The 26,308-nt window shown below is 43.5% G+C and overlaps 1 protein-coding gene across 1 annotated transcript; it reads right to left on the bottom strand.

Moving 5' to 3' along the window:
* Positions 1-6,660: 6,660 nt before the first annotated feature.
* EIF2S2 (eukaryotic translation initiation factor 2, subunit 2 beta, 38kDa) lies at positions 6,661-26,300 on the bottom strand. The gene is made up of 9 exons (XM_005879791.2): positions 26,047-26,300; positions 21,139-21,316; positions 19,043-19,146; positions 14,910-15,045; positions 14,158-14,258; positions 13,406-13,554; positions 11,390-11,446; positions 8,812-8,897; positions 6,661-8,184 (listed from the first exon to the last, which is right to left on the bottom strand). Exons 1-9 carry the CDS (start codon positions 26,059-26,061, stop codon positions 8,009-8,011), a joined length of 1,002 nt encoding a protein of 333 aa, XP_005879853.1. The 5' UTR covers positions 26,062-26,300; the 3' UTR covers positions 6,661-8,008.
* Between the last annotated feature and the right edge of the window lie 8 nt (positions 26,301-26,308).

Here is a 26,308-nt window from a genome sequence, read left to right as displayed (position 1 = left end):
CTTGCTCTGAGATGGGATGGTTTGCATTTTCTCATGAAGGTACCCTGGCCCTCTTGCCCAGCCAGAAAGCAGATCTGCTGTACCCCCTTCACTCTAACCTGTCAGGGACCATTGTCTAGGGCAGCAGTCGCCAACCGGTGGTCCTCGGACCACTTGTGGTTGGCGACCGCTGGTCTAGGTTGTATAATATTGATCCACCTGGGCCTTAATTTCCACAGCTAAAATGGAGATAAAAATAGCCAGCAGGGTTGTTGGGGAGGGTCAGATGTGCCAGTACCCATGAGAGCAGCTTGGTGGCTGAGTGCCAATTGTGAGCCACTTGGTCAGGCAGCAGTAGGTCCAGGCCTCAGCTTCTCCTAGGTCTGGTCTTTCCCAGCTCTAAAGCAATCCGAGAACCTGCTGTTTCTTCCCCTTCTCTGTCCTGGTTTAGGACCCTAGTTTTTATTCACTTGGGACTTTGTCCTCACCAGCCTCCCTGTCGCCAGCTTCTCCCTGCCCCATTTCTCATTGGCCACCACAGTGTTATTTCTGAATTATATCCCTTCCCTGTATAAAACCCTTTCTGACTAGCTTCTCACCATCTAGACAAAATGCCAGCTCCTGAATATGGGGTACATGATCCTGGTCTCTCCTGTTCTTTTGACACCACACACATAAACCTTAGACTGCAACCACACAAAACAAGTCCTTCATACTTATCAGCAGCAAAAAAGAGAGCCCCACTCCTGTTACCTCACACAGTAGGAGTTTGGCATCAGGATACATGTGGCCTGTCTGCACTCATCTCTGTTCTTTAACAGGCCAGGTTCCTTCAAACTCCACTTCTGTGCTAACTTCTCCTCCCCTTCCCTATATTCCCCATAAATTGTCCAATTTCTCCACATTCAAATTCCCAATAGAGAATTAACTGCCACAGCAGTATATTTTGAGTTAATCATAGATTACAGATATCTCCCCTGGTCCAGTGAAGCGGGGATTCACGTGTGGCCACTTAGGCTGGTCTCATTGGTTTAGGGCTGTGGGTGGGCAGGCACTCATAAACATACTTTGCTCCAAGCCTGGCACATACTCTTGCTCCTACTTTTTCTACCTGGGAAGTATCCACTCATTATTAAGCTGCTATCCTAGTCCTCACTTCTGGGAAATTTCAGAGATCCAGACCTGGGGTGAAAAATAGCCCCTTGGAACTGGGATGGGCCCTTGCCCAGCTTGGTCAAAACAAACGACTTCAGTTTGGAGAGATGAGGAAGGTGTCCTGAGGAAGGTACTAGGTCCACAGGGAATGTCTTTTTCCCCCTGAAAAGCCCTCAGTGAAACACACCTCTACCATCCTTGAACCCACAATCTTTCCTTACTGACCAGAAGGCCAGAGCCCAGCTCTAGCAGACCTGCTTGCATACCTGGGCAGATGTTTGTGTCCCCACCTGTACAAGATGGGGAACTACTACTCTGTGATGGAGCCTGGGCAAAGTCTAAAGTAGGGGTTTTGGAGCCTGATGAACCTCACACTGAGGGCTGGCACTGTATTACTTTGTTCCTAGAGCCTAGTGCTATATGCCCATTGCACAGTAATAACATTCCCAGACTCTACAAGGCTCTACTTGGCTGAGATACTTTTCAGAGCTTGGGGGACAGCTAGAACAGCAGGGGCTATGGGTTTCCATAGTATGTCAGGCATAGAGAACCATGAGAAGAGCAGGAAACATCTGATCTACCCAGAGGCCCTGCCTAATCGCCTTGGCACCAGAACATATCCTAGACAGAGAATGGGATCCCTGTCCTGGCATTCCAGGGAACGGTTACAGTTGTATCCTTAAGCGGGAGGTTCATAACCATAAAACTCTCCATAAATATGCCTGCCCTCCCCGTATCTGGGGTCAGGAAAGTCGTCTCCCATTCCATGCTCAACAGTTTTCAATTTTCTGTCTTAACCTCTGAAAAACCGAAAAGAGATGGTGAAGAAATGTGATACCAGATTGTGCCCAAAGGACCGCTATCTCTAGATGTTTTTAAGATCTGAAACCTCATTTGTGATTCTAGCAGCCATCTTGAAGGAGTATCACAGCCAGTGGGTTTACTGGATTGTGACCCTAGGCAAGTCTTTCCTTGCCAGGTCTGTTTCCTCATCTGTATGAGGGGTTGGCCTACATCAGGGATAGTGTGGGCCTTATATCAGTTATTAACTGTAGTATAACAACTACCCTGAAATTTAGTACCTTTCCATAAACATTTATTAGCTTCTGAGTCTGTGGCTTAGCAATTTGCATTGTGCTCAACTGGGTGGATCTACTTTACCTGGGCTCTCGTGTGGGTGAAGTGATCTGGCAGATCGCCAGGGGGCTGGTTGGTCCCAGATAACCTCACTCAGCTGGGCAACAGGGGCAACTGGTCACACGTTCCCAGCATCTAGGAAGAGTAAGCCCCAATACACAAGTGCTCTTCAAGCTTGTGTCATGTTGGTAAGGTTCCATTGGCCAAAGCAAGGCACGTGGTTAAGCCCAAATTCCTCTTAATTTGAAGAGCTTCAAAATATGGCCATAATTTGTTTTTAATCTATCTTAGGCCTCATTTCACTTAGTGCTTCAAAACATTAGTAGCTGCTAGAGTACTTCTTGAGGATTTAGAGCAGTTTTTAGACTACTAGGAAATAGTAACATGGCAGTTTAGTTTTTTTATATTGACAAGAGTTGAAATGTGGGTATGTGTTGAGTATTGGCCAACCCTGGCCGGGTCATAGAGACCACAGAAATAGAGGAGCATGGCCAAAGCTTCTGAGCCAGGTATCCTGGGTTTGAATCACAGTTGGGACATTAGCTTTGAGTAAGTCATAAGTCCTCCACCTATAGCCCCATTCTTCATGATAAAATTATTCCATAGTGACAGTAAACCATTTCCTGAATATCTGCTGTGTAAAAGGCACATTTTACACCTATTTAATCTCTACAACCACCTTTAAGTGGATGTAGTGTGAACTTTTGGTTACAAGTTATAGAAACTGAACTCAAACCTCCTTAGGAAGAAGTTTAGTTTCACAAATTGAAAAGTCCAGGGCATGAGTGGGTGGAAAGGGAATCCCCAAAAGGGAAACATGAGTGGAAAAAGGGAGGCTTGGGCTGACAGAAATAATGTCTTCATTGTGTAGATGCCTATTTTATGGATTTTATAATGTGAAGTTTTAAGCATGGCCCCATTGACAAGTAGTGTCTATATCCTCTCCCTTTCATCTGGACGGTGACTGATAGAGTACAGTGATGGTAATGCTATCCCAGTCTCCTAGCAGTATGCACCTAGCAGTGTGTCTCGGGACCCAGCCACCATGCTATGAAGAAGCCCAGGTCACACGGAGAGAGAGGCCGTCAGACATTAGTGAGGAAGCCTTTGAGATGACTCCAACCCAGCCACTGTCTGACTGAAAACTGAGTAAGAACTGCCTCCCAGCCCTAGCTGGTTTGGCTCAGTGGATAGAGGGTCAGCCTGCGGCCCAGAGGGTCCCGGGTTCGATTCTGGTCAAGGGCACGTACCTTAGACCTGAGGGGGGGGGGGGTGTGCGGGAGGCAACCAATCGATGTTTCTTTCACATCAATGTTTCTGTCTTTCCCTCTCTTCTACTTTCCCTAAAAATTAATGGAAAAATATCCTCGGGTGAGGATTAATAAAATGTAAAAAAAAAGAAGAACTGAGATCTCCCAGACCCCAGTCAGAGTCTAGCACCACAAGGGATAATTTAATTGTTGTTGTTGTTGTAAGCCACTAAGTTTTGGAGTGATTTGTCATTTATCAATAGAACACAGACACAAAGAGGTTACATAGCTTGCTTGCTCTACTTTAGGGGGATTGGGTTCAGAGTACAGACTATTGAACTGAGTTCCTATTTAGTTGTGTGACCTTAGGCAAGTAACTTAAGCTCTCTGAACTTCATCTTCATTTGAAAAAGAACACATCCTTGCCCTAGCCAGTTTGGCTTACTGGATAGAGCATTGGACTGTGGGCCAAAGGGTTCCGGGTTCGATTCCAGTCAAGGGCACATACTTGCAGGCTCCTCCCCGGCCCGAGCCCTGGTCAGGGTGCATGCAGGAGGCAACCAATTGATGTGTTTCTCTGTCTTTCCCTCTTCCACTCTCTCTAAAAGATCAATAGAAAAATATCCTTGGGTGAGGATTAACAAAAAATAAATAAAAAGAACGCATCCTTGTATAACAATACTTAATGAGAATACTTATCTATACCTAATCCAAATTCAGGTAATTTTTCTCTTAAAAAATAACCATACTTTCCTACTTACTTTATACTCACCTTGTCCCCAAATGTATTTCAGGCAACTTAAAAAAGAGAGAGGCAATACAATATTTAAAATGAGGCAAAGGAAGAGGTAATCATAGGCCTTTTGTTGGTGTTCCGATGTCTGAGTCATTGCAGTTAAGCAGTGTATTGATCTGGTCTAGGCCCGTGGAGCAAACCCAGCTGGCCCTCCTGCCTGTGTGGATGGACACCGCTTTTCTCTGACTGGTGAGTGGGCTCCTGGTCCACACATACCCCTCCCTGCACCTCTGCCTCAGTGCACTTCCACAAAGGTGCAGCAGCTGGGTCTTTGGGCAAGGGCATGGGTTTGGCTTTTTCAGATACACAGAACAGAAACTGATAGGGTTACCCTTTCTCACTTTCTGACCTGGACCCCATTTCTTCCCCACCCTCCAGTCTCTTCTAACAATAAGGCTCCTTCTTGCTGTCCGTGTGGCTCAGAGCATCAACCTATGTATGATCCAGATCAAGGTTCGATTCCCAATTAGGGCACATGCCCAGTTGCAGGCTTGATCCCCCGTAAGGGGTGTGCAGGAGGCAGCCGATCAGTGATTCTCTATTACCATTAACTATTGGCCTGGTGCACGAAATTTGTGCACATTAAAAGGGAATTAGAGGAAATATTTTAATATTGCTATTTGCCCTTTCTCTATAATAGAAATGTCAGAGATGAAAGAAAATTAGTAAAATGTATATGAAAATTTTCCTCCTGTCAGAGTCTGGGGCGAGCCGGGGGACCCAGAGTCAAGTCCCCGCCCACCCGCACACGCCTCGAAATCGCACAAAACCCAGACCCAGCCGGCCCCACCCTCATTGGATGAAATCCAGTCCCAGCCAGCCCCACCCGTCAAGCCCTGCTGGGTGGCGGCGGGGGGGGGGGAGTGCGCGGGGGGAGGACTCAGCCTCAGGTCCCTGCTGATCTCTCGTTATGGGAACCCTGCCTCTGCTGTGGGCAGTCATCTTGTGATGGTGTGACAGCTAATTTGCATATTACCACTTTATTATATAGGATGTTTCTATCTCCCTCTCTGAAACAATAAAAAATATATGTATTTTTAAAAAGAACACCACCTTCAATGTGACAAAGCTCCAAGGACTATGCCTCTACTGTAATCCTTGGGAGAATTTGAAGTCTTTATTGGCAAGGATGGCAAGGTTTATTAGGATTATTGTGACACAACCTATATGAGAATACAGGATATAATCAATGGCAGAGGGGGAATCACTGCAGACTTTTGTTCATCTTCTCAACTAAAAAAGGAACACCAAGGCCCAACTTCTAAAAACATAAAATCTAAAATGTGAAACCTTTGTATTGCCAGGACAAAAGATGTGGATGAGGGAGGCCAGGTTACAGCTGAGGACTCACACCAGTGGTCGGCAAACTGTGGCTCGTGAGCCACATGTGGCTCTTTGGCCCCTGAGTGTGGCTCTTCCACAAAATACCGACTTCTGCGCATGGGCGACAAAGTTTCAATCGCATTGTACGTGCGCGCCTGCACGCGGTATTTTGTGGAAGAGCCACACTCAAGGGGCCAAAGAGCCGCATGTGGCTCGCCAGCTGCAGTTTGCCGACCACTGACTCACCATGGTAGCACTTCTTCCAGGCTGTCCAGCCCAGCATTTTTTATGCACAACACTTATCCTGCAAGATATTGGGGGACAAAGAGGGTTACAAAAATCTGCATATTCTATGCTTTTAAATGAAGTGTGAGATCACTCCAGGAAGATACTTTGGGACAAGCATAAGCTTTTCTGTAGGTGGGGTTGGTCATGGGGTCAAGAGCATTTTCTAAAGACTAGAGATAATCACATGTTTATGCGCTCATGAAAATGTACGTCAGCAAACTAAAACTTAGGTGGTCATGGAACTTATCTACTCTCAAACTTTACCATGGAATCCTTCTTTCTTTTCCCCTTTTTACATAGTTAGGAATACTCCTCAACACTGTTTCCTGACACTGGTAACAGTGGCCTCATTCTTCTCACAACCAGAACATGATCAGAAACCCTCAAATGCCTTTGCTTTGTTACTCTATAGAAGGTTGCCTTCCAGCTGAGCTGTTTGGTGAGAGGTAGCAGGCAGGAGGTTAATGTTACTTGTGAATGGGTAACCTAGGGCAACCCACCATTTTGAATGGGTTCCTTAGAGTCAAATCAATTAAACAATATCTCAACTGGACTATCTTAAAGGGTCAGGATCAGTTCAGAGATGAATCTGTTTTGAGAGTGAAATTAAAGATGCGTTGAAATTGTCAACATAACTATGCCAACCTATCACCAAACTGTAAAGTCCCATGTCTTCCCCTGAGGGGTCCCACTAAATGAAAACATATACACACAAAAGTAATAGAGCGCTAATTACACAAGAGGCACTGATCCTTGCTTTATTCACTCAGTAACATCCAACATTGGGAATTGTGTGGGCACATATACAAAAGGAAGATGGCATTATAAACAGCAGTCCAGTTCATCAGGGCAGTGGCCGCAGCTCAGCCAGTTGGAAGGAATGCTCTGCTCCCTCCAACACTTTATGGCCAAAGTGTTTTATTGTAACACTTGGCTTGTACTTTAAAATTAAGGGTCACAGTGATTAAAAACAACCATGGTCAAGACATTCAGGGCCAAGTGACTGGCTGCTTCTGAGCTGCTTAGGATTAGTCTTGCATCAAGAAAGTTGGAACATTATGCCCTCATCCTTGGCAAGTGCGTGCAAGGCAATCACAGCAGACACATAAGATGATCTTTCCCTCATGCTCAATGGAGAAATACCCTTTCAGCCAAATCCTCAGAAGGCAGAACTGGAGGCACCAGAAGCACCACACACAGGCAGCATCACCTCTTTCAAAAGATACTTTAATACAGAAAATAGAAAAGTATTTGTGGTGGGTCTTTTCAAACCTGGAACACAAGTTGTGGAAGAAAAAGAAAAACTTCCTCTAGTATCATGGTTTAGACTGTTTTTTTGTACTGCACATGCCGTATCTCTTATGAGACACACTTCACAGCCATTTCTAAGATTCTCTTGGTGGCCAGTAAGAAAATTCAAAGGAGGGAGGGTACCTAGCACCTTGTATTCCCTCATGGTGACAGCTAGAGGACTTGGCAGTGAGGTAGTAGCAACAATCCTCACATAATGAAATAAATTCATATCTATGTAGTCATTCCTGGACACTAAAAATAGGCTGTCCTCCCAAATCTCATGCTCCAACCACCCTCTCGTGGGAAGCTGTGTCTACTTTATGCATCTCAGAAGAAGCTGAGAGGAAAATGGCTGCCCAGCTGAAGTCACTGCCAGTGTCCAGTTTTTAGGATAAAGATGCAGAAACCTCACCAGATCCCAGGCCCAAACTGTTTTTGCTGAATTCATTAAGCACAATTTTTTAGAAAACTGAAGGACAAACCAAATTGAAAGAATTACTGTTATAATAACTTTAATTTCTCTTGCATTTTACAGAAGTCTGTGAACGATTTTTAAAAAGCACCACCTTACCCCATCTTGTTTCTCTGACAGTTGTTAAAGTAGGCAATGATTATGTCAACAGCTTGAGCATCGGCATCTTGCAAGGATTTCAGACCAACCAGCCATACACCAAAGAGCTTGGCAGCTTTTCTAGTTTTTTAATACAATGGTATATCCACTCTGATGGTAAACCTGTCCAGCCAAATTTCCACAACACACTTTGCCAAATCAGTGGTGATCAGCAAATTAGTTAGCTTTGGCACGGAGCTGTGCTCGCTTGCCCGTGACAGCCTGGAAGCCGGTTTTGATGCTGGCAACAGAGCATCGAGAATGACAAGTTTCACACTGTAAGAAATAGAGTCGGGTGTCCTTTTGCAGGATTGTGTCAGGTGATCGGCATGTGTGACAGGTGACATATTCCTCTGCAGGAAAAGCAACATACAGAATTAACTGGTGGCCTCTGGTTTCTTTCCTCTAAAAACACTTCTACACTGAACTCCACAAACCCAGGCTGGCACCCAGACCAAGGAGCTTAGCTAAACTTATTTGTAAGTTTATCCCTAAACTATTCCAGGGTAAGAAAACAAAAGCCGTCTGCTGCGATGCTTCAGGTACTAAACCATGGGTTGAAAAAAAAATACTCCAAATGTCCAAGGAAGCAGGAACGCGCAGATGCCTACTCGTGGTTTTTCTGCAGGAGAGCCACTAAGAAAGACCTTACAGCGTTCCTAGGTATGTGGGAAGAGACCTGTCAATTTTAAGTGATGAAGGAGATAAATGCAGACCAGGCCTTGAACGCAGACAGATTTCTCTGGGTTGGCCTTCAGCCTGGAACCAACCAGCAGCCTTGATTGGCTGGGCCTTCTCCCTGCACCCCCAATCAGTGGCCAAGAGCCACCTCCCTGCCCCCTTCCCCATCACTATCATTTTACCTCATCCTTTAAGGCCAGCCTTTCCAGCTCCATTACAAACCAATGACTCTCCCCAAAATAATACAACCTGATGAGAACATTTCAGAGTGATGTACTGAGATTAAATCATACACTTACTGATATATCTTCTCAAAACATTTTCTATCTGTTTCTGTTGGAATCTTCCTTTGATTACAAGTTGGTTATTACCATCTATAGAACCACTATGAAAGAAAACAAATATCTCTGTTATTGCTTTTTCCTATAGGGAACCAAATTCCAGGATCTTTACATTCAATGAATTTAAAATATATTCAATGGCATAAGTTAAATTCTAGAAGTAGTGCTATACTACCTGGTTTCTCAAAAATTATTTTTAATTAAGTAGTTGGTACCAGATGACCTATCTACATTTCCTAACACTTAATCCAATTTCAATCAATTAAGTCTTCAGCAACAAATCAAATTTATAATTGATTTTAAGTCTAAACACAAATAGATTCCTTAACTGTGTGATGGCTCATTCATCCAACAAGGTAAAACACTTTTACTGAATGTATATCATGTTCAAAGTAAGACCTATCTTTAAAAATTCTAAGCACCAAATACGTATTTTGATTATCATATATAGTTGATGAAAATATTCTAAAACCAATTGTGGTAATAGTTCAATTAATTATGTGAACATTGAATTGTACTTTTTTTATTTTTTAAAATATTTTTATTGATTTCAGAGAGGGAGAGAAACATCAATGATGAGAGAGAATCCTCGATCAACTGCCTCCTGCACACCTCCTACTGTGGGGATTGATTGCAACCACAACCAGGGCATATGCCCTGACCTGGAAGAGAACCCTGACCCCAATTCATAGCTCAATGCTCAACCACTGAGCCACACACCAACTGTGCTGAATTATACATTTAAATGTGTGAAATATATCTCTATAAAACTGTTAACCCCTCTATCCCTCAAGTACGGTTGAAGTCACAGGCCACATATTGTCAATGGCACTTAGAAAAGTTTTGAGCCCGGCTGGTGTGGCTCAGTGGTTGACCATAGACCCATGAACTAGAAAGTCACGGTTCAATTCCCGGTCGGGGCACATGCCTGGGTTTCAGGCTCAATCCCCAGTGGGTGGGGGGGGTGTAGGAGACAGCCAATCAATGATTCTTATCATTGATGTTTCTAGTCTCTCTTCCCTCTCTCTGAAATTAATTATAAAGGTTTATTATTATCCCCCATGGACTGGGACCCTGACCCTTAATCTCCAGGCTATGGTGAATTCTAATACTTGATGTAGGGAATGTTTTTTCATTCACTGTCAAAAGAAATGGACTTTTTTCAACCCTATATTAAGTCCACTGACCTTAAGTTCACTGGTTCTCAACTTGTTATCATTTATCCCACCTCTTAAGAAATTATTCTGAGAAGTAGGGAAAATACTGCTAACTTTTACTCCTTCATTAATTTATGCAAGTTAAAAATAAGCAATGATCTCTCCCCATGGGGGGGGGGGGGTAGGCAACCAACATTTTTGGTGGCCTTAAAAAAAAAGCAACGATTATATAATTTACATTTAAAACATAATTCTTTTACAACAGAACCTACATATCTACCACTAGTCAAGTAAATTACTCCTTAACCCCACAGCAAGTGTAGCCAATCCCAACAGAGTTTCAAGAAAAGGAAGAGAGCAGAACACGTTAGTTATCTCTATACTGCCAGCAAGGCACAGAATTAAGTCTTTTAAAAGAGCTCAAGCTCCAGAGAAACAGGCAGATCTGAGTCTGCATGTTGACTGTGCCATTAGGTAGTTATGTGACCAACTACAACTTCACTAAAATGGTTTTTAAATCTTTAAGACAGCTAATATTAGTTTCTACTAACAGTTCATGCAACTGTTTTAAGACTGAAATGGTACCCAAGATGCTCAATATGTGTTATTCATCATTATTATGCCCTGAATCTACTTATTTTTAAAGGGACAATTGGCTTCCTAGCACTTAAAGGTCAATTCAAATGGGATCTTGGCCCCCCTGAATGGGGATGGACTGGCTTGGTGACTTCAACAGGTGAGCTCTTAAGGAAGTAACTAATTATGGATCCCTGTTTCAACATTTCTCCTGTGCCACTCATCAATTTGTAAACTGTATTTCATCAATAGCCTATTAACAATTTAGAAATAATACTGACCTAAGAAAATAATTTCCTTTGAAATCTAATATTTGCTCCATAAAGATCTAAGAATCCAGTTAATGACAGGAAACTCTTAACACGGCAGTGCCATGATCCTCATTTTGGTATGCCAACAGGCCTGTTCAGATGAGTCACTGTTAATTCAGTTCTCTATTCCCAGGCAGCCAAGCTCTCCCACAGAAATGAGTTGACTTCCTTCTTTCAGTGGCCCAGAAGTTCCTCTGATAATCAGGTGAATTTTTTTTCCTGTGTTTTGTTTTTTAGTTTATTTGAGAGAAGGGAGAGTTGGATCCATTGCCTCCTATACGCACCCTAACCAAACTTGTAACCTTTTGGACGATGATGCTCCAACCAACCAAGTCACCTGGCCAGGGCAGTGAATTTTTTTTCTAAGTGTGTTACATATCCTTTTCAGATTAAGAAAAGCTCTTATGAGATGTCCAATAATTCTGTATGTAAATATATATACATATACATACATACATATACATATATATATATGCAAATATAGTTTCTTACCTTGTACCCAATTCAGCCAATAAAAATGCGAGGAGATGTTTGGGCTGACGATGTAATCTAAAAAGAAAGTAGAATAAATAAACTATCCTCCATGGAAAACTAACCAAACTTCTAAAAACCAACTTGTTCACTGTTTCAATTTGTGACTACTCTGCTATTAGGTGAACTTCAGTGCACAGTTCATCAAACTCTGAAATAAAAGATATGTAATACATTTTAAAGACCATAAAATAATATTGCAAGTTATTTATAAACTAGGGGCCCGGTGCACAAAAATTTGTGCACTGGGGAGGGGGTTCCCTCAGCCCAGCTTGCCCCCTATCACATACTGGGAGCCCTAGGGGATGTCCTACTACCTGCTCCCTGCTCCCTTGGGGAGTGGGCCTAAGCCACAGTCTGGCCACCCTTTGTGGGAGTCGAACGGGCTGATCAGGGGAAGGCACCAGCCCCATCACCACACTGTTGCAGCCACTGCAAGTCAACAATTGCTGGCTGGCTCCCCCCTGGTTCCCCGCCTCTGCCGCCATCAACAATCCTTGGCTGGCTCCTCCCGGGCCCAGCCTCCCGGGCCCAGGCTCCCGCCGCCGCCGCTCGCTGGTTGGCTCCTCCCCGGCCCAGGCCTAAAGCCTCTGCTGGAGGCTTTAGGCCTGGGCCAGGGCACCCCCAGCTCCCTCCGCGGAAGATCGCTGGCTGGCTCCTCCCTGACCCAGGCCTAAAGCCTCAGTCTGTGGCTTGGAGCCGACATATGCAAATTAGCCGCCATCTTGGTTGTCAGTTAATTTGCATATACTCACTGATTAGCCAATGAAAAGGGTAGCGGTCGTACGCCAATTACCATGTTTCTCTTTTATTAGTGTAGATACTGTACATACCTATGAGTAAATGTCTAGAAACATGGACAGAAAAGGTAAACAACTTTAGAAAGTAACATCTTTTTCTGAAAAGGAAGATGAAAGAGATACAAAAAATGGCTTTAACTGTAACTGTAAAACCCTCTTTTAAAGAGTAAAAAGATATGAAGTAACTGTGTCAAAAGGTCAAATACACCAAATCTAGGCAACAGGATACTTGGCTGTTCTTTATGCTAATCCCTATATACTTCCTATTTGAAAATTTTCATTAAAAAAAAAAAAAAAAAATGGAACAGCCTAGCCCATGTGGCTCAGTGGTTGAGCGTCAACCTAGAACCAGGAAGTCACGATTGAATTCCCAGTCAGGGCGCATGCCTGGGTTGTGGGCTCAATCCCCAGTAGGGGACATGCAGGAAGCAGCCAGCTTATCAATGATTCTCTCATCATTGATAATGATTCTATTTCTCTCTCCTGTCCTCTCTGAAATCAATAAAAATATTTATTAACACACACACACACACACACAACAAAAACAAGTGGTTATCTCTGGGTGATGGAATTTTTAGTGATTATTTTCTTTTTTGTTTACTATTATTTACCGTTTTATCTGCAACAAGCAGGTATCACTTATGAAATTGAAGAACAGTAAATAAGGTCAGTTGCCCTAAGGAACGAGCCAAAAATGGTGTAGCTGAGGAGCTAAGAAGAGCCAGGCCCAGACAGTGAGTGACCTGGTGGTGAGAGGCATGGAATGTGATGGTAATTAAAAAAGCTGTGTCTTGACAATGACCACCTGAGGAAGAGGCACAACAAATTTAGCTGTTTTCCCTGAGCTCACTTGCTTAGCAAAGCCACCCCAGCCTCAAAAGCTTTTCTACCTTCCCTGGGTTGGCCAAGCTCCTGTCTGAGGAATACATTTAGCCTCCACACTCTTCACTCCATCTGGATCCATTCTCATGCATCAGCATGAGTTGGCATCTCTCACCTCTGGATGTCTGATAATATAAGCCCTGAGACCTGTAAGTACAAAGAACTGATATATTTGAACTCTGACTTTCCTCAACCCAACTTTCTATCTGCAATGAAGTCCTCAATAAGGATCTTTAACATAAACATCACTGAAAATTTGGTATTTGGAATGGAGATTCTCCATTAACGAACTTACAGTTTACAGATATCTGTAAAGTTGACAAAAGAAGTTTTCTTGGTTCCTACTCGGACGACCTGTGGAGGTTTCATGACAAATTTCCTTTTCTCTCCAGCAACCATATCTGGATTCTTTTCCCTCATGATGTTGAACACTCGATTCAGTAGCTATAGAGATAAAGTGGTATTCATTTACATTCTTATTAATAGCAGTATACTGGAATCTTTGCTCTACCTTTAAGCAAACTTCACTTTTTATTGAATACACACATAACTCTATGTTCTGGGAGCTGCTTGAGAGCAGGACTCAATTCTCAACCAGGATCTGGTCCATATGAATGCTCAGCAATTCCTTGTTTGAAGTTAAAGAACAAATAAACCCCTTCTAACTCTGCTGTTTCTATGGGAAAGTATATGATATAATCAGAATAAGATTCAGGAAAGCCCAAATAAGCAAACTCCATGCTATCCTGACCCCAAATTAGCCAATTCCTCTCTCCACTGCTCCCCGCTCCCACTCCAGGGGCTCTATCTCCATGTCCTAAGCTCACAGATTCAGATGGGAACAGTGAGTACTATAATGACTGCCACACTGACTGTCCCATATGAGGGCAGAAGGCAATGCTGTGCACTGGCTATGTGACCTCTCTGAGTCTGCTTCACTAACAATTTGGAGTTCAATGGCCCTACCAATTCAGGGAGCATTTATCTTGCTTTTCTTTGAGTTCTAGTGACTAGCTTAGCCCCTTTCCGTAACAGAATCTGTCTTACCTCCTCATACGTGTAGTCTCTTTCTGAGCCTGCCCAAGCAGGGCCTGACTGGTTACTGAATGAGATACCATCATCTTTTTTGCTGTCTTCATCTTCTAAAGCTACAGATAACAAAGACTAAGAATGAGGGGTAGAGGCAGATCTAGAGAAATGAAAGTATCAAAGACATTTGTCTTCCCTCCCAGAACTACATTCACCACAGCCTCAAGCATAAAGGCATTAGGTTTCACAAATAACCTCTCATTCCTTAAAAACAGGGACTTTCATAAACAACCCTTAATAGAGACCTCTCTAATTAAGAATTTGTGATAACACAGACACACCTGTTTCTTGATTTAACAAACACAAGATAAAATAATGCACTGGGATAATTAGAAAAAACATCCAACTGTTTAGGCACTTAAGAAACATTCACATCCATAAAAACCCATCTGCTGACTATAGTAAAGTTCTTTAAAGAACCCATGGCACTTAGAAACTAGTAAAACAGCACTTTTTAACAAAATGAAAATTTTTTGTAACATTTAAAATTCAGTTACAGTAATTTTCCCAATCACCTGAAGCTGCATGATTTAGTAAAATTATAATTGTCAAATTCTACCCCCATGAAATCTTTAACTGTCATCAAGTCAGATATTGTTTTCCTTTTAGCTTCCATAATCAGGTGGAAATAAGGGTAAAGAAAAAATAAAAGAGGAGCCCACCTATCAGAGATTAGGCCAAAGACCCAAGTAACGAGCACCCAATATTACCTTCGTCTTTCTCTAGAATTTCATCCTCATCTGGGAATTTGACATTTTTCTTTTTCTTCTTTTTATTGCCAAGCATAATGTCAAGGTCATCCTCTGGTTCAGCTGGTTCTTGAACATCACTTTCAATCTTAAGATCCTAAAAAATTAAGATATAAATTTCAATATTTTGATTCCAGGACTTAAAAAAAAATGACATGGGCTGACATCCTTTTAGAGGAAAAAAAATTTAGTATTCAAAACTGAAGTTACATATAAGAAATGTCTCTCATAGGTGAGCCAAAGTGGCTCAGCGAGTCCCTGTCATTTACACTGGACATTTGAGACAGTTCTGTGGGATCTTTTCCTTTCTTTTTATTCACCAGCCTTGGGATCTTAAAAAAGTATTATCTATGTTTCCAAACCAGGCCACTGTCAGAATCACCTGGTAAATGTTTGTAAGATTCTTAAATCTTTTGACTAACAATCTTTAGCAGGAACAAGGGTCAGGAGCATTTTAAAGAAGTTTCTAAGTATTCTGATATAATCAGTGGGAGGAGGATTTTTTTCCTACTGACACCAAATACATGGTGTTTTTCCACACCAATTCTTCAACTCTCCAACTAACTGGGTGACCTATAATTCTTTTAACTCTGAAACTACCTGTAGTTAGTGACAGTCTCCACAGGTTTAAGGGCTCAGTCCCACAAGACTGTCCTCACTTCAGGGGCCAGTCACGACTGATTAAATCATTGACCGCTGGTGAGTGAATTCCATTTCCAACCCCCTTCCTCAGGAGAGGGTTAGAAGGGGGAGGGTGGGTGGGTGTATATGAATTCCAGTCATCTAATCATGGCTTAATCTTTCTGATGACCAGCTCCTATACTGAAGCTATTCAGGAGTTCCCAGCCACCAGTCATCTCAAATTGACACTTTTACCATTCCAGGGATTGCAAGGGTTTTAGGAGCTGTGCCAGGAACCAAAGACAAAGACTAAATATTTTTTATTATACCACAGTCAGCCTTGCTACCAGGCTGCGAAAAGGTATTTGGGCATCACTTCAATAGATGACATCATTAAAGGGAAAGGCAGAACCCATGGAGAATTAGGATCACATGAATAAATGGAGACAAGGTAAAGGTTGACCCCAAGATTAGTTGCTATAGTCATAGATGAAAATAGGATATATCACAGCCCAGAAATTAGTCATAAACCCCCAAGAAGTACCAGTCTCAGTCTCCAATCTCTCCCTCCTTTCATGAGCTTATCCAGCTCCCTACCCTGAAATGTGCTGTCAACATTACCTATCAATATCTATTTTTGTATTTTTGTGTGCTTACAACTGAACTAGTTTCACAAAGGCTGTAGTAATTTCCAAAATCTCATCAGCAGAAAAGTTTAAAAAGCTGGGAGTAAATGAAGCTCAGCTCTAAGATCCCAATCAGTTCATGTGTATTAGCTGGATAATCTATATAATAAAGAGCCAGGGTCGTAACCACCGATTACGACCCAAGGCTCAACCAGACTGGAAGTCAGTGCTGGGTTGCTACGTCACTGACTGCCTAGGGGGCTGTGGATCAGGTCCGGAGAGAGGCCTGCAGAGAGAGAGGCAGGGTCTGATCCATAGCCTCTGTGGCAGCCACTAATCAGAACTTGCCTCTCTTTCTCTCCCGGCCTGGCCAACACCCGTGCCTCCATTTCTCTCTAGGCCTCCACGGGGGCTGCTGATCAGCTCCACCTTTCTGATCAGGCCCCGATGATATGCCCAGAGTCACTGACTGGCATAGAAACTGACCAATGAGAACCAAATTGGCCGGCAGAGGAGGGCAGTTGGGGGCGAGATTAGGTCTACAGGGGAGGGCAGTTAGGGGTGATCAGGCAGGCAGAGGCAGTTAGGGGAGATCAGGCCAGCAGGGAAGGGCAGTTGGGGGCAATCAGGCCAGCAGGGGACAGCAGTTAGGGGCGAGATCAGGCAGGCAGGCAGAGGCAGTTAGGGGTGATCTGGCAGGCAGGCAGAGAGGTTAGGGGCGACCAGGCAGGCAGGCAGGTGAGTGGTTAGGAGCCAGCGGTCCCAGATTGTGAGAGGGGTGTCCGACCGACCACCGGCAGTCGGACATTCCCCGAGGGGTCTCCGATTGGAGTGGGTGCAGGCTGGGCTGAGGGAACCCCTGCTCCATGCACAAATTTCGTGCACCGGGCCTCTAGTACACAAATAAAAAACCAGCTATTAACCCAGTCTCTAAGATGACAGTCAATAAATGAGAAACTCAGATATGCCAAATATAAATTAGCACATACCAGCCAGCTTTCTAGTCCTATACTATTATTTATTTTATCCCAGTAAGATCGACTTCCAAGCCAAGGCTAAGTCAGTCCTAGTGAAAGGAAGAGAATAGCAGTACTTTTCAAGATTTTTCAAAAGCCCTGTGATGGTCTGAAAATTCAGATGGGAGAGCAACCCAAGATCTTAAAAACACATCACCTTCAAGTTAATGTCCATGCCCTGCCTGATAAAGACATTGGTAATAACCTCTTATGTTATGACTTCAATAACAGAAAAAAAGTATTCAAGCACTTAATAAGAGATAAAGCTTATATAAGGAACTCTACAGGACAAAAGCTACTAACTAGAGGAATCAACCAAGAAAACCTTGTTAACCAAGATTTTCTCTGATACATCTCTGATGTGTCACTTTTGTTACCCAGGATATCTGAACCTCACTTGTGCAGTATAATTTGAGCATCTCTCTTTCTCAATTTCCCTGCAATAGTAGGAAGAGAAGAGAATCCCCAAACAGGGAGAAAATAAGATAAATCTAGGTAAAATAGTCTTGTTCTAAATTATCCTGAAAATGGGAAAAATATCTTACTTATTTCAGTACCTTAGCAATTAGTACACAATGTCTGACAACTCAATGCACTCACCAATACACATCTGAATTAACCAAGTCGTGGAAACTGTGAAACTATTTCCAAAACTCAATAAAGTACTATACAGTATACATTTCCTGCTACATTTGGGATACACCTTGTTACTTAAGTTTGAGTAAATAAACTATTTACCAAAGAAACGTTTGGGTAGAAGACACAAAATGGGATCCTTAAGAGCAGACTTTCAGCTCATCCCTCCATCCATCCTATTCACCTAACTACCCACCCATGTATCTACTTATTCAAAAGAATTCTAAGATATTTATATTGGAAATCGATCTAGTATTAAGAGAACCTACAAGATCAGAGAACTCCATAAAAACAGCTTGAGTGCTCTGGTTCTCTTACAGGCCATAAGATCATCAGGCACAACCACCACAGGTTGGTGCTCAGAGGTACACATACATTCTTTGTGGCTCAGGTGACACATAAATGTGTGTATCTTCAACATGCCACCAAAGTTTAACAGAGGAAACTAAGAGAGTATTTGCTTCACAGATTTCTCACTTATTGAAATACTAGAGGCCTGGTGCACAAAATTTGTGCACAGGTAGGTTCCCTAGGCCTGGTTGGCAATCAGGGCTGATCAGGGCCTTCTGGCTACCAGCCGGGGCCTTCCTTTGTTCTGTGCCACCCCCTGGTGGTCAGCACACGTCATAGCAAGCGATGAAACTCCCGGTCAAATTCCCGAGGGGACACTGTGCATATTAACCTTTTATATCTATAGCTCTCTTACTCAGCCAATCACAATCTAGTTAATGACAAGGGGCATCTATAGGAGCTGCCCCTGGTGATCAGTGCACTCCCACAGCGGGAGCACCGCTCAGCCTACTGACGGGTGCCAAACACAGGGCCACTGCTGGCTGCCGCAGCCCGGTGACCACAGCAGAGCGGCAGCGAGCCTACCAAGCAGCGGCGGCTGCGTTTTGGCCCAATCCCTGCAGGCCATGCTGAGGGACCCCACCAGTGCACGAATCTGCACACCGGGCCTCTAGTTTTGTAATCATTTTACAGCCCCACAATAAAATATGTAAAACCTAAATTTACATTCCTTTTCATCATAATCCCTTTAAAATACCTTAATCAGACATGATGACCTTAACAGTTGATTAAGTACTTAACAAAAGCAAAGCTAGTAAGAGATGAAACAAAGAGGGAGAAACATCAGCCATTGAGCAACCTTTCAAGAGGTCAAATTTTACCTTCAATAAGAAAGCAATACTACCTTTACACCTTCTTCCGCCTCATCAATATCAAATATCTTTTTTGTTTTTTTCTTCTTTTTCTTTTGATTAAAGAAGTTCAAGTCATCTAGATCGTCAGAGGCATCTAAAAAGACATAATTAAGATTATTAATTAACAACAAACAGAAGGCAAAGCATCCAATTATGAGTTAAGCCAACATTTCAGCTAGTAATTCTGATTATATCATGCCTCACTGTTCCCAATACAAAGTCAGGGTTTTAACACAATTTCCAAGGCCTCCCGGCTTTCTCTCTTCACTTCTGCTTACATCTCATCTCCCATCCTATATAAGAGAGGGATATGCTAATTAGCCCAGATATGCTAATTAGTCACAACCAGTATGCAAATTGACCATCACTCCAACACACAAGATGGCTGCCCCCATGTGGCCACAAGATGACCGGCAGAGGAGGGCAGTTGGGGGGGACCAGGCCAGCAGGGGAGGGCAGTTAAGGGTGACTGGGCCGGCAGGGGAGGACAGTTGGGGGGGACCAGGCCAGCAGGGGAGGGCAGTTAAGGGTGACTGGGCCGGCAGGGGAGGACAGTTGGGGGGGACCAGGCCAGCAGGGGAGGGCAGTTAAGGGTGACTGGGCCGGCAGGGGAGGACAGTTGGGGGGGACCCTGCAGGGGAGGGCTGCTGTGGGGGACCAGGCCTGCAGGGAGGGCAGTTAGGGGCAACCGGGCTGGCAAGGGGAGGGCAGTTGGGGGCGATCAGGCCGGCAGGGGAACAGTTAGGCATTGATCAGGCTGGCAGGGGAGCGGTTAGGGGGTGATCAGGCAGGCAGGCAGAAGTGGTTAGGGGCAATCAGGTAGGCAGACAGGCAAGCGGTTGGGAGCCAGCAGTCCTGGATTGTGAGAGGGATGTCTGAGATTGAGAGGGTGCAGGCTGGGCTGAGGGACACACACCCTCCCCTGTGCATGAATTTCGTGCACCAGGCCTCTAGTATCTTAATACCTGGTTCCAGCCCAAATGAAGTACTTCCACTTTAGCAATGCCTGTGGTCTCTCACCTCCAACCCTTGCTATGGACCCTCCCACATAGCTCTTACAGGATCTTGTTAGAGTTTTTCCACCAAGAAGCCCTTTCTAAGCCTATCTATCCCTTTCAACCAATTAGGTGCCAAGGTGCTTCAACAGTATCTTCTGTCATTCCAAAGGAGGTACTTACTGGTTTGCTTATCTATCTCCCTCATAGATATTAAAGAGAGATACTAATAGATATATGCCTTATTCACCTATATCCTAGTGCCTAGCTCTACTTGTTATTCAATCAATCAATCAATGAATCAACAAAAGGCCTCATAAAGTATTTCACATTCATCAAATGAGGCTACAACATGAATAAATGAATTTTATCTACCATTACTTAGTAATATTGGGTTATGTTCAATAAATTTTCCATTTGTTCTACACTGTTGTACACTAGAAATATTTTAGGATCCCTCTGCTACAAAGTTTTCAAGGAGCTATTTATGAATTCATTTTGTCTTATTGCAAGAATGACTTACTTTCCAAGTTTGTTTTAATCATATACAAGATGCTTAGCACATGATAGAAGTTCACTGAATGTCAGTTCTATCTCCAGCAGTGTCTTATATTCAACAGACATGTTTACTGAATCACTTATTTCTAATAATTAAATAGTATCTTTGTCAAAGCTCAAAAGTTAATAACTAATGCTGGTGTCTAAACTGAAACACTTTTTAAATAATTTTAATTTCTTCTGTATGTTTTCAGACTTGCTAAGACACAAAACTACCTATCTTGGTCTTATTTCTTTCTGCCTACACTCAAATAGAATCACCATTAAAATACAAAAAGAGACCTGACAGGTTAGACTGGAAAATCAGTCCTGGAATGACAAGGTGTAGCCATTTGTGGATTCGGTAGGAATTTTCTTGGAATGAATCTACCAGAAATATGGCAAGGTCCAGTGCCCACAGATTGTTGATGGCCTCAACTTTCCCCTGACCCCCCTTATCAAACTGAGGGGTCAATGTATGCACAAAATCCAAAACACAATGGAAGAGAAACAGGCCTTTCAGCAAAGGAGTGCCTCTCACATCTACCACTCACCTTTTTTCCTATTGTCCTCCTCATCAGCCTCTACATCTTTGTCCTCAGTGGGCTCTGGCTCCACTTCTTTTGTTTCTGAGGGTTGAGTTTCTTCGGTCTGGGCATCCCCTTCCTCATCTAACATAAAAGGCTTCTTCTTCTTCTTTTTCTTCTTGCTCATAGTAGGATCAAAAATCATCTGTTTAAAAGACAATAAAAAAGGGACCAAGTGATTGTTTTCACACTCCAACTATGCTTTATTCTCAAAAGACATATGCTTAAAAGTAAGAGTATTTCCCTCTGGCGCAACGTGTTTCTCAGTGGTCAGAGCATCGGCCCAGGCACTGAATGGTCACGGGTTTGATTTGCAGTCAGGATGCATGCGGGAGGCAACCAAGTGATGTGCCTCTCTCACATCGATGTTTCTCTCCATCCATCCATTCCACTCTCTAAAAAACAATGGGAAAAATATCCTTGGGTGAGGAGTAACAACAACAAAAAAGTAAGAGTATTTGCTGCACTCAAGTACCAAAAAAACAGAATTAAAAACAAGGCCATCCAACTCTCCTTATACTATTAAACATGGAATGAGAGTGGAGGGGGGTGTTCCTTAAACTTGTGCACTGCCTTTCAATTTGTAAATTACCACAAGATACAGCAACTTCACTTATAGTTTCATGAGCAAATGTGGAGACTTTATGATGAATTAATCATGGAATGTAGTGAAGGGACCTTAGTAATAACCTTTGCTACACCCCTGACTTTGTGGATGAGAAAACCAATACCTAGGTAGATTATACATGTTTATTTAAGGTTGGTAACCTGGGGTTACTACACCAGAAGACTTGACTTATAAAAAAAATTTTTAAATATTATCCTTAAGTTCAGACAAACCTTTAAGGAAATCCACCAGCAACCCTTCACATAGCAAATCTGTATCTGAGTAAGAGAAACTTCTATATAACCTTTTACTCTGCTTTTTGTTTCTGAACATTAAAGTTTTTTTGGGTTATTTTTATCTGATGTCCATTAGAGAATAAGCGAAACATTAATTTATACCTTGCTGCAGACTGTACTGATCACTTGGAGAAAAAATACAGATAAAGTATTTTAGACATAACAGTTTAAACAACATATAGGGTAGACACCAGTACAGTGGAAAGACTGAGGTCACTGACGTCAAACAGAATTGGATTCAAATACCAAGTATTTTTTTCTCTAAGCTCCTCACCAATTTTTGTCCAAATTCTATCAAGCTTAAATTTAGCATTTTCCCCAACGAACTGCTATGACAGTACAGTGAGGTGTCTGGTGCCCAACTGACTAAATTCAAGTTCTGACTCTGGCTCTTACTTGTATTACCCCAGGTAAGTTCTTGCCTTCTCCATGCCCGATCGAGCATCAAACCCGCAACCCAGGTACATCGCCTTGACCGGGAATCGAACCCGCGACCCTTCGCTGCACCGGCTGACACTCTAACCATGGAACCACACCAGCCAGGGCTTAAATTTCTTTATGTCCTAAGTACATTAAGGAAACTGAGCTACACTGAAACCAAACTGTGGTCTATAATAAAGTAGGGTTGGTATAGTCCTCACTCGATAGAGAAGGATCTGCAAGATATTGTGGAAACCGATATAGCCTCATCTCAATTATCCTCTCCTATCTTAAGAAGGACATAACTGTGTAAATGAGTAATTCTGAAATGCAGTCAGTCTGAAGAACTTAATTTGGCAAACTTAAAGAACCAGGAGGAAGGAGTTCCCCACTGCTGACCTACTAAGCCACAGGTCACCCTACATGGAATGTCCAAGGAGGTAGCTACAGTTCATACACACTCCTGAGATAAGGACATTTGGCAAAAGACCAGAGCATTCCAGGTACTATAAGTTTGGTTGTCTGGCAGGGCTTACAATTCATTTATTGCTTTTTTTCCCCCCAAGTAGCAACTACCCTGGAATAATAATTACATTTATTATTACTCAGCATGACAGACCAAAGATGGGAGGGGTCCTGAAATCAAAAGAGGACAGTCTCACAAGTGCCTTATCCTCTGAAAAACATTCGTATTTAACCTACAGGTTAACAGTTTACTTGTAGCCTTGTAAAGGGTATGAAACATGCAGGAATTATACACTGAAATAATTAATATCTCTCTTAATTACTGACTCTGGATACTTACGACACACTCATCCCCTAATTTTATTCACACCACCTCTCAGAGTTAAAAATAAGGAAACCAGGGATCCCAAAGCAGTGCCCAAAGCAGACCTCCCCCAAACCACAAGGCCATGTCCATCTTGACTAAAAAATTGCTTTTTAAGACTTAAAAGCAATTTAAGACTGTTGTTATCTCTAGGTGATAGGATTCTAGATTTTTATTTCTCTTTGTATTCTTCTGCATTCTGTACATTTAGTACAACACACATTCCATTTTAAAATCAGAAACTTCTTTAGCTTAAAGCTTCTTTTGTAAACTACCTTACTGTGTTGTATGAAAACCCATTGTTCTGACACTTAGTGAACAGGATCTAGTAATAAGCAATCTTAACTATTGACAGCACTTTTAAAAAATTGGTCTGGAAAATAATGAATGCCTACAGATTAGAGGATTTTTCCTTACAGGCATCACCCATATTTCTCAAATACAGCTTTTTAAAGGTCTTGGTTCCACTAGGTTAAAAAAGGCTATGTTGTGGTGAATTCTGGCTTAATTATCAGGTATAAAAAGAAATGTGTACAGCCCTGGCCGGATTGCTCAGTTGGTTAGAGGATCATTCCTATGAGCCAAGATTGTGGATTCCATCCCCTGGTCAGGGCACATACAAGAATCAACCAATGAATGCATAGATAAGTGGGACAACAAACTGATGTTTCTCTCTCTTCCCTCCTTTCTCTAAAATGAAAAAGAACTGTGTACAGCTTACTTTCATTGTTTCCATGTAGAAATTTTTGCTTGTCTGTAAAGTAGTCAGAAATTAAGGATTGGCCTAAGAATACTTTTCTAGTCAATAATACTGGAGAAACCAGAACCTTCACACCCCTCCAGAGTGGAAATCAAAGGCTGGTTCTAGTCCCACTAACTTGCTATGTGATCTTGGGCAAGTTAACCTCCCTGAACCCTAGCTTCCTGCCTATAAAATGAAGTTGGACTGGTAGGCCTAAAAAGTGCCAAGCTACTTAATATTTTATGGGCTTCCAAAAGTTCTCTACGGGAATGCTGGTTCTGCCATATTCCACTTCCTTCAAAACCTGATCCCACTGCTAAAATTGAATCCTCCGCTACCACAAATCTCTCTGTTGATGGCTCTTTCTATCTCCTGTAGAAACTAGTTGACCTCTCTTACCTCCCCTATATCACTTGTGAGCACTTTACCATCGAAACCACACAAACAGCACCCCACAGTACTTTGTACTACGTAAGTGCTTTATTTTTAAAGGTTATGAAGAGCTTAGAAAATATGTAGAAAAAACAAACGTGAAACATTGCCACTCTCTGGACTTTTGAAATACAGTAGCCCAGAGCAATGTCTACCATGACCTCCAAGCAAGAACCACCTACTACCTTCAGACTCTCAGTTTCTCCTGAGAGAGCAAGAGCCTCCCTCCCGGTCACCTAGATGTAGGCAATATTACATAGATCTGGAATTCTACTACTGGCTCAGCCACTTACTCTTTGATCATGGGCATGATACCACACTCAAAGCCTCAGTTTTCTCATCCATAAAATGGGGCTAACAGTAATACTTATCTTAGAGGATTACTGTGGAAGTCAAATGAGGGATTGGAGTCCCCTCCAGAATAAATCCAAAATTCCTTAATTTGGTCTTCAAACCCCTCCATGAACTGGCCACTAACCACATTTCAAGGGATTAACGCTAACCAAATCAGAAGATAGTCTACTTTCCGTGAGCCCTCTTACTTGCCGTCTTAACCACCCGCTCACCCTAAGATCAGCCTTTCCATCACAAGAGGAAATGCTAAGGATCGTTCAAGGGCTACCTCCGAAGCCAGCGCTCCAAAAAGCCTCGAATTTTTCCTCTTCCTTCTCTCCAAGGCCCTCTGGACCAAGCACTCGAATGCTGACAGAAATGAATGACAAAGTCAAGAGCCCTTTATTGTGGTGGGGAGAGCTGGCCGGGAAGCGGTAGCTCTCCCCCCAGGGTTAACGAATACCTACTGACAACACCTAAAATCCAATTTCATTTTAAGCCGTTTGATTTCACTTGAATTGGGATAGATTTGGCCAGAAGGGATTTGGGGAAATTTGCTGAGGTACAAGCACGAGGGTAGAAAAAGGCCCGGCCAGCTTCGCAGCCCGGACTTCCCGCTCTCGTCGCTGTGAACTCCGTGAAGGAAAACTCAGGGACTCCACCTCAAAACTTTCCAAAGTTACGCACTTTTTGAGGCTGAAGCATCTTGACCTCTCATCCTATCTCCCCGACCCTCTGGACTTCTTAAGAAATAGTGCTCGAGATGAGAACGGCGGATACCGACCAGGAAAAGCCAGCTTACAAAAGTTTTCAACGAGGGCGCTCCGCCGGAGCTCAGGGAGGCTCCCCACGCCGCGCCCGGAGCCCAGCGAGGAGTGTAGGAGCCACAGTGTCAAATCGAGAGGAATGCAGGGGTCGCCAGCCCCAATCTCGTTCAGTTGGGACATTAACCGGCATTCAAGCCCCATTCTAGGTGGGCGACTCAATATACCCTCCATTCTGGAAAAGCCGGCTTCAGCACCGCCGCCCTGAGGAGAGCGGGACGCGGCTAAGCCCGCGGCTCCGGAGTTCTCGCTGGCTCTACTGCTCCCGGCCGCCTAGGCCCGGCTGTCCCACATGGCGGCCGGCGCTAGGCCGCAGACCCGGTCTCCCACACGGGGATGGGTTCCGCTCCCCGCCTCAGTCCCCAGCCCTAACGCCAGGGTTAGGCCCTCACCTCGTCTCCGGACATGGCTGCGGCTCGAGTAGGATCCGCACGGACGAGAAGTCGAACAGGTTAGCCCCAGGCCTCAGCCGCGGTAGAGATCTCACCAACACCTCTCCCACAACCGCACTAGGCTCTTGCATCAGCGAAAGGGATGATACCCCGCCCTCGACTCCCAAGCGTTGAAAATGCGCCTGCGCAGAGCCCGTCACGGCGCAGGCGCGCGGAGGAGCTGCCCTAACGCGCTGTCTGGCGCGAGTTACGAGGCGACGCC

Source organism: Myotis brandtii, unplaced genomic scaffold (genome assembly GCF_000412655.1).
Source record: "Myotis brandtii unplaced genomic scaffold, ASM41265v1 scaffold61, whole genome shotgun sequence".
Lineage (NCBI taxonomy): Eukaryota > Metazoa > Chordata > Mammalia > Chiroptera > Vespertilionidae > Myotis > Myotis brandtii.
Note: the sequence above shows the minus strand (reverse complement) of the source record. Positions and strands in the feature narration are given on the sequence as shown.

Bases quoted from the DNA above. Each gene is read 5' to 3' on its own strand.
- EIF2S2 (XM_005879791.2), bottom strand. The intron at 11,447-13,405 runs GTAAGTTCGTTA...CTTTCTTTTTAG, and splicing joins TTTACAGATATCTGTAAACT to ATTACATCGTCAGCCCAAAC. The intron at 8,185-8,811 runs GTAAGTGTATGA...CTTTTCCTGCAG, and splicing joins TGTTTTGAGAAGATATATCA to AGGAATATGTCACCTGTCAC.